The sequence below is a fragment of the Lepidochelys olivacea genome (assembly GCF_965140295.1).
Source record: "Lepidochelys olivacea isolate rLepOli2 genome assembly, chromosome: 8".
Classification (NCBI taxonomy): Eukaryota; Metazoa; Chordata; order Testudines; family Cheloniidae; genus Lepidochelys; species Lepidochelys olivacea.
The window spans coordinates 47,371,267-47,379,825 of NC_140418.1; the positions used below are offsets into that span (position 1 = coordinate 47,371,267).

General features: G+C 42.4%; 1 protein-coding gene across 1 annotated transcript in view; it reads left to right on the forward strand.

Annotated features, from left to right (window-relative positions):
- Positions 1 to 5,862, forward strand: part of SELE (selectin E) — a 54,427-nt gene extending 48,565 nt beyond the window's left edge. Inside the window, exons 14-20 of the mRNA XM_084636067.1 lie at positions 334 to 519; positions 629 to 814; positions 1,254 to 1,439; positions 2,408 to 2,527; positions 3,866 to 3,887; positions 3,998 to 4,070; positions 4,461 to 5,862. Coding sequence (XP_084492193.1) covers positions 334 to 519; positions 629 to 814; positions 1,254 to 1,439; positions 2,408 to 2,527; positions 3,866 to 3,887; positions 3,998 to 4,055 — 758 coding nt within the window. The 3' untranslated portion in view covers positions 4,056 to 4,070; positions 4,461 to 5,862. The remainder of the gene's footprint in view (positions 1 to 333; positions 520 to 628; positions 815 to 1,253; positions 1,440 to 2,407; positions 2,528 to 3,865; positions 3,888 to 3,997; positions 4,071 to 4,460) is intronic.
- The last annotated feature ends 2,697 nt before the right edge of the window (positions 5,863 to 8,559 follow it).

Sequence of the window (8,559 nt, forward strand, 5' to 3'; positions counted from 1 at the left end):
ACTGATTTGGAGAGGGGTCTGATGCACATCTGTCAGTACCAGTAATGGAGCATAATTTAGAACCTTTCCTAGAGCTTTTTTATATGTCTTACAAGAATATATTTGTATTTTAGTTACATGCTGGGAAATACTGAGACATCCCGAAATCCCATGTCCAGTCCCCTGAGACTCACGGATCCCAGTGCTCCTAGTCACTTTCTTAGACTGCAGGGAGATAGCTTTGCTCTCTAACGCCCAGCTCCCATCAATGTATATTCTGTTACCCTGCAGAAGAAAAGTTTTTCTCTTACTTTGCTCCAAACTAAGCTCCATGCTATTCCATGTGATTTGCAGTTGTGCAGTGTGATGGCTTAAAGGCTCCAGCTCATGGCTCCCTGACGTGCTCTCCCACCTCTGCGAACTTTCTGTGGAATTCAACCTGTGAGTTTGCCTGTGAAGAAGGGTTTGTGTTGAAGGGATCAGACAGGCTGCAGTGCGGTGCTTCTGGAGAGTGGGATGGACAGCAGCCGGAATGCGAAGGTACCTTTGTTTATGATTGCCCTTCCCAGTACACAGGGCTCTCACTGCTTGTGTAGAGTGCTCCTGTGGCATCCAAACTAACCGCTGATGTTCTCTCTGTGTGTCTCAGCTGTGACCTGTGAAGCAGTGAACGGGCCTGAAAATGGCTTTGTGGAATGTACCGACGGTCATCCAGAATTCACCCACAACTCGGCCTGTGAGTTCCGTTGTGAGGAGGGCTACAGATTAAGTGGATCACCCACGATTCAGTGCACAGCTCAGGGAGAATGGTCAGAGCCCTTCCCAAAGTGTGAAGGTAAGTGTTTGTCCTTTTGAAATAATCAAGTCAGGCTTAGGAGCCTAGGTATCTGTTACAAGCATGACAGCTCAAACCCTGTGTATTCAAGAGTAAGGCCAACTCATGAGCTGGTGCAGATTGACCTAGCTCCATTGAAATCAATGGAGCTACACCAGTTTGCATGAGCTGAGGATCTGATCTAAAGTGATTGCTACTGAAGTCTTAAAGTGCAGAACATTCGAAAAAACCAGTTAGCTTGATACAGTAGTAGTACCAGCCCTTTACTTTGCTGAAGTCTAATATATTTTAGGAAAAACTCACTGCAAGGACATTTATCCCAGAAACAAAATGCAGATGGTGAAATTTGGTGCACATTTACTAGCACCAATAGTGGGACCCAGTTTTGGACATTTCTTAGAGTCTTCGTTAACCGTTTGTATGTGTTTTTGTATTTCAGTTGCACAGTGTGAAACCCTGATACCCTCTGAGAAGGGCTCCATGAATTGTTCACACCCTTTTGGGGATTTTGCATACAGCACAGTTTGCGAGTTTAACTGTACAGGGGGATGGTTACTTAACGGTTCTAAAGTACTTCAGTGCAGCGCTGCAGGGAACTGGACTGCAAGTCAGCCAACGTGCGAAGGTATTTTGTATGTGTGTTTTTACTTGTGACTAGCGATGCTGAAGAGGCCTGGCCTTGTTATTAGACAAGGATGTAGGGAAGGATGGGATGCAACAAGAAAGACTTTTGTCATTTCTAGCTCTGGTCAGATATATTTTTTCCCACTGAAAATATTTGACTTTTTGTTAAAAACCCCAAAAACTCAGAAATTGACATTTTTTGGTTTTCAGCTGAAAATGTTTCTGAGTTTTTGGCTTTCCATTGAAAAACTGAAAATTTTCAAGAAAAGCAGACAATTTCTGTGAAACTTTTCATTGAGACAAAAACCCAATTAAAAAAAAAAAAGCATTTAGACAGAATTTTTTTTGCCAGCTCTAAATACCTCATAACTGACATATTTTCAGGCTAGAACCAAATAGCTCACTTCTATAAGTGGTTGTAAATTATGAGTGGGATTTAAAAAAAATGTTCCACCTTGGCTTTACTCTGCTCTTATTCAAGTCAATGGGAGTTGTATCACTGATTGCAATAGGAGCAACAATGGGCCACACTGAGCATTTTCAAAAATCCCACCTATCGTCCCTAAGATACCTTTCCTCACATTGTGTCATACGTTACTCCTTGAGTAAATTCATTGATTTCAGTGGGACTGCGCAAGGAGTCAGACATTACTCAGTGGGAGTAAAGATATCAAAATCTGACCCAAAATATCCTTTCAAAGTAACGAGGGACCCTGCAGAATTCCATCCTCACTAACCTGCTACCAGTTAGATGGGACTATTTTCAGCATAAAGCTTTCTGGCATTATTTGGCATATGCAGAGGCTTTCCTGCTTACAAGCAGGAGCCACCACTCAGTGTGAGAAACCAAAGGAAATAAGCAGCTGTCCTCCTGCTTGCAATAGGACTGAATGGAAATGGAACAAGCAGAAAGCACTTCAGAGACTGTGCATTCCTCCTGATCTCATAGGATCTTCTTTGCCCTCCTAGCTCCCCAAGTGCCTGAAGAACTGCTCAGTTACGTCTCTGTTGGAATAGCAGCCACCGGAGCCTCGCTCTTGTCGACAGCATCATTCCTCATTTGGCTTGTAAAGCGCCTTCGAAGGAAAGGTGAGATACTGTCCCAGGTTCATCTCTTTATTTGCACCCTCTGTAGAACTGGTTGGAAATTTTTCAGAAAGAAAAAAAGTGGAAACTTCAGTGAGAAAATCCCCATTTTTGTTGAAATTTTTCAAATTTCCCTCGAAATATTCCATTTTCAGGTTTTTGACAAAAATCTCCCCAAATTCAACAAAAATGAAGAATTTTCATGTTCCTTGAACACTGTTGCAGAAAATAAAATATGTTTTTCAACCAGTTTTAATCATTAGAAGTTATTGGCAGGAGAACTGACCAGGGATCAGCCAGGAGGACATCAACCAGAAATAACACTGGTGCCTCCAACCGCTATTGCTCAGTATGCCAGATAGGGCATTTGCAGTGTTGTTGTAGCCGTGCTGGTCCCAATATATTAGAGAGACAAGGTGGGTGAAATAATGTCTTTTATTGGACCACCTTGTTTCTAGAGATATGAATAATGACTGTTATAGAAACAGATATCTATAGAAACAATAATGACTGCAGAGCTAAACAAATAATTCAGAGCGAATCGTTTATTTGTCAAATGGAGCCTCTCTTTCTTCTCACAAGTAGTGCAAAAGCAGTTTATGCCATTTTTGATTGATCTGTACTTTAAAAATTATTTGCTGAATACTTTCCTGCTCTGCAGTTTGCTCACAAACAGTTTGTTACAAGCATTTGATATTCAAAACATGAGCAATGCTAATTAGTTTTCATTGTACAAATCAGTCACATGGTATCTTTCATTTTCCTGAAATAAAATGAGGTTTCCAATTAAATGACTTACATTTACAAGATGAGAATTTGCTTCCCAGGAATATTCCCTAATATTCACTTAAGACTCATTATTTCTGTTAATTTTCCTGACAATCAACGTGTTTGTTAGACTATGAATGGAACATGAACACAAGAGAGATACTAAGGCACCCTAAGAGATTAATACACTGTGTTAGTTAGGCAAATATATGTGGAGCGTTCATTGAGATACCTGTTCAGTTCTACTAGTAAGTACTGATTTCTCACAGGGAGAAATTCTCACAGGGAGATTTCTCATAGCCCGTGAGCAGAGGGGCTGGTCCTAGAGGCCTAGGTGTAACAAGTTGCTCTGCTCACAGGCTATAGCAGTTTGGGGAACAGCTTCCAGGCCTAAGGCCATTACAAGTCAGAAGGGTTATGGAGAAGAGGTGGTGGTAGCTCGGCTCAGTCTATAACATATTTCTGTTGTTAAATCAGTGGGGTAATTCTCCAACAAAACAATGGAATAAATAGCATGCAAGATGGGGATGGTCATCTCCAGAATGCTAATGATATTATTTTTTTCTCTTGCAGCAAAGAAATTTACTCCTGCCAGGTACGTTGTATTTAAAAAACCACATGAGAAGCATTGCAATCATTCTTTGCTAACATCACACTGATGTACAGAACAGTTGTATATAAATCCCTCTCCTCTATATCTTACAGCAGCTGCCAGAGTCTCAATTCAGAACATACCTTCCAAAGCACTGGTCATCTAATCTAACGCCAAGTGACTCCGGTAAGATATGTGAGATGTTTACACTCATAATTTAGTTTCCTTTTTAAAACACAAACAAACATAGAACGCACTGATCTTTAGAATGACCTTTAACTGCTGTGTATTTCCAGCAATAAGATTAACCCCTTACTTACCATGGGACACTTAGCATACATGCTGTGGTGATGAGGCCATAAAAGTACCGAGAGATTGACAGATTAATCAATTCAGCGATGGCCATTCCTATGACTAAAGGATTATTGTGTTAGGGTCTGTGCCCAGCCTTAGGAAATAATAGAAACTCCTTTACATTGTGGCTATTCGCCAGATGCAAAACAGCTTTGGAATAAGGGAATACAAATCTGTGCCTGTATCTTCCTGTTTTAAAAAGGAAATCTGTTATCTCTGCAGGAATTGAAGCTATCTTCACTGATGCCTCAGAGCCTCTCAGGAAATGGAGCTATGCAGTCCTCAACAAGTGGCCAGTTGTTGATACATCTTGCTGACAAGATGATTAGCCTCGGATCTTGCTACTAGATACCAGGCTCAGTCATCTGGTTCTGCCACTGAAGACAAGCAAGCTGTGGGTAAAACCCTAGCCGTTTACCAAGAGACTACATGGGTCCAGTCAGTGTACAGCTACAGTGATTGGGAGATCTCTGTTCATTCTCTGGATGGGGACAAAATAAGCTGCTGTCTGTGGGAGAGGCTGGACTCCTCTGGGGTCAGTCTGTAGGTACCAGGGTGGAGTGAACACTTTGCAATATACACAGTTGGAGTTCTCTCCCATGGAAACACATAGGTTACATTTTTTAAAGCAAAATAGTTAGAATGGGAAATATTTATGGAATTGCCTTACAAACCATTGATTTGGTTCACTGGTAATTGTTGAAGTAAATGTACTGTAACAATATGTCACAGTTAATAAATCTGCCTGTAACACTATGGTCAGGGTGTTTTGCTGCAATTCCTAGTGAGTTTTTATATTGTAACTTTAAACCACTGCTAATGGGAGCACTATCAGAGTTAGTAATTATGCCAGGCACTCTGGTTCGTCAATGCAGCAGGTAGACCTGAAACAATTTCATCCCCATGGGATTAAGTATTGTAATCTATATAAATATATATTTAGTTTCTTGTGTACTTCCTTCTGCATATAATTCTGTACTGTTTGTAAATCATAGAACTGCTGTAGGATATTAGCCCTAGAGTTCAGGATCATATATGTTCTGCAAAAAGTATGTGACATCTACTCTGTTCAGATAAAATAGCCTGTTGTATAACTCAAAAGGTAGTGACTACAGACCTTCTGTGTACTTATTCCTTTAAACTTATCTGTCATTTAGGGACAGACATGATTAAAGGTCTGTATGTGCATTCATGTGTGTCTGAACATAAGAACATAACATAATACTAGATAGAAGTCAAATACCTTGTATATAAATAAACAATGTACAGACCTTTGGGGTCTGATCCTGGTCTCATTAACACTGATGGCAAAACTCCCGTTAATTTCAACGATTCAGGAAAAGGCCCTTTATAACTTACAAGCTGTTCTTTTTGACACCTTCATGAATATTGCGTTTGGTAACATTGTATACACAATAGTCCAATGGAAAGACCTGAGGTCATATTTTAGTGGCTGATGTTTTTGTAAGAAGCAGTTCTGTGGGACTGAATATTTGGGGGCAGAGCTTCACCTGATATAAATTGTCACAGCTCAGTCAATCAGAGGTACCCTTTTATGGTTTTCATGTCAGTATATTATTTAAATATAAACTGGCAGCTTAAGAAGATCTTTATATATAATGAATATAATCTGCTTAGGTTTTATATTATCAGTATGGTTTTGACTAAGTTATGTATTTAATGTATTTATGATTACACAGTTGTGGCTGATTTTAATCTAATATGTGCTGTGCTCTATGTGACTGATTAATAAAATGGTTTGAGATTGCTGCTTACATTCTGGAAATGTGTATTATTAGTCTTTTTTGTATAAGATATGAGGATGTTGTGTCAGTAAAAAGCTCCATTTAAAAAAAAGAGTGTCACAGGTAAAAGGGCTTGGGGCTGTAGGAAGTTGGTTTGCTTACATTGTTTGATTTCATTCTTTATATTCATAAAATGTCTGAGGTCAGAGAGTAGCCAGAAGATGGCGCTCAATGCCAGCCACTGCATGGCCACCAAAGCACTATGGTATAAACAGCCCAGAAAAGTATCCAAGGTGCTGAATTGCAAAGAGAACGGCTCGGGTACATGGTACATAAGAGAGGTGCCTGCAGCAGCAATGAGCACTGGAAGAAAGAGAAACATTGTGTTGACTATGCAGCAGGTGGGAGATGAGAACAGATGGAGAAGTAATCAGGTGGCATAGGTATATATCAGCTGAGTACCAGAATCCAGAATAGACCCGTACACCACATGTGTGTCTAGCATCCCACTCTGCTGGATTTTTAACCATGTACAAGGAAAATATGGGGTTGGAAAGGCTGGTGAGTATGAGTGCTGTCCTGGCAGTCTATGCAATCACACTAGAGGAGGTCTACTTGTGCTAAGCAATAAGGAAACACAATGCCAAGTTCTGGAGTCTAGCCACATCACTGGGGTAAAACTGCTCATTTATTGTCAATGTAGAGTTGCATAAATAATCACAGTCAACATCTCGCTCTCTCGCTCTCTCTCTCTCTCTCAAACACACACACACACACACACAGAGCGTTCCCTGACCTCCCACAAAATCCACAGATGTTCTGGCTCATTTGTACACAGTCTCATGCAGGCTGACAGTCCTGCCATCACAAACTCGACAGTTCACCGCTTACTTTTTGATGAGAACCAGCAAGCATCCATTTCCATGGCGAGTTATTTTTCATAGCTCTTGCACATAGAAATGGATTTGAAATGGTGCCAACAAATGAAACATATGGTTCCAGTAATGCTGAATGGAGTTTTGGGCTGCATACACGACGGCATCATGTTGTCTAAAAGGGAAGTAAGAGTTCTTCGCTGTGTTTATATGACATGGCCAGTCTTCTAATTAAAGCCTGTCTACACTGGGAAATCATACGTTACAACGTGACCTTGAGGATTTGTCGTAATGAATACAGTGTGGAACATGACCTAGCCCTAAGTATAGACATGTAGTGTCATGTTTAACATTGTGTCAGCTAGTCATGGTTGACCCTAGGGGTAACTACAGACAACTGACATGAGGTTAAACATGACTTAGTTTATACTGTGTGTTTAACGTCATGTTGACTCCTCAAGGCTGTACTCAGGATATAGTTTCCCTCTATGGTTCTAGTGTGACTGTGTCTCGCCTATGGCTGGCCCGGGACTGCACCTGGTATGCTGCATTGATTTCCGGGCACCACATTACCAGAAGGATACTGGCAGGTATTCAGAGAACAGAACAAAACTGATTGGGAGGCGGGAAGGATCGTTTTATGAGGAAAGCTTAAAATGTAGAGCTTGGCTAAGCGGTGCTAAAGAGGGACACGATAACAGTCTACAGTTAATTCAAGGTGTGATGGGGTGTGTGCCTAACACTGGCAAACAAAGGGTTAATGGATGCGTTAGGCCAATTAGCCCTCCAGGTCACACCTGGGGGGCTAGGGGTGGGAGCGTGTCACATCCAGATGTGGAGGGTGGCTCTATAAAGCCAGGCCCATACCAAAATGGGAGAAAGGACTCTGGTGTGAGGAGACTGTCAGCATCCTGGAGGAAGCTCCTCAGTAGGAAGACGATGCACAAGGAAATGGCATTCCAGCATGGGAGTAAAGGAGGCCACAGCCCTTTGAGAGATGCTGATGATCAGGGACAAGTAGGAGCAGCAGCCCACAGACAAGGTGAGGTATTATAAGGAGCTGTGCTTAGCTGCCTAATAAAGGGTCCTTGGGCTGGCCACAGAGGGGAACACAAGCCTCTGCAATAAAAGACTGATGAGTCCCTGATGGGGACAGGCCTCATAGAAAGGCCAGTAAACTTCAAGTTTTTTCCCCTGTTTGGACTTTTCTATTACCCCCAGCCAGGGTCTGAACTGAAGGGTGATGGGGCCGGAGGGCTGGGCTCTGGATGCTGCAGACCCCTGCAGACTCATAGCGGCAGACAGCGCGGATGCAGGAGTGGAAGAAGCCCTGCAATGCTGCAGCCTGGCATGAGGGGGCGCTGGGTGGTGAGGGCCCCCTGTTATACAAAGGTGTTAAAAACAGGATGTTGTATGAGAGGGATCTTGTGTTGCGATACGCGGGGTCAGGGTGAGGGATAGCTAGGGGTGGCTGCCTCGTGAGCACCCAAAAGGGTCAGTGGAGAAACGTCTGACATAATGGCAGCCTTGTACCCCCCTCCCCCCGCAACTCTCTTGCTCCACATCCCGCTTTGACTATGGCCTCTCATTTCCTGAGCGTTCTCCAATCCCCACCACTGCAGCACAGCTTCTGCTGCCAGGCCTGCAAGCGCCACATGGATCAAGTCTGCATGCAGCCCTGTCGTTTGGGACCGTCCCTGC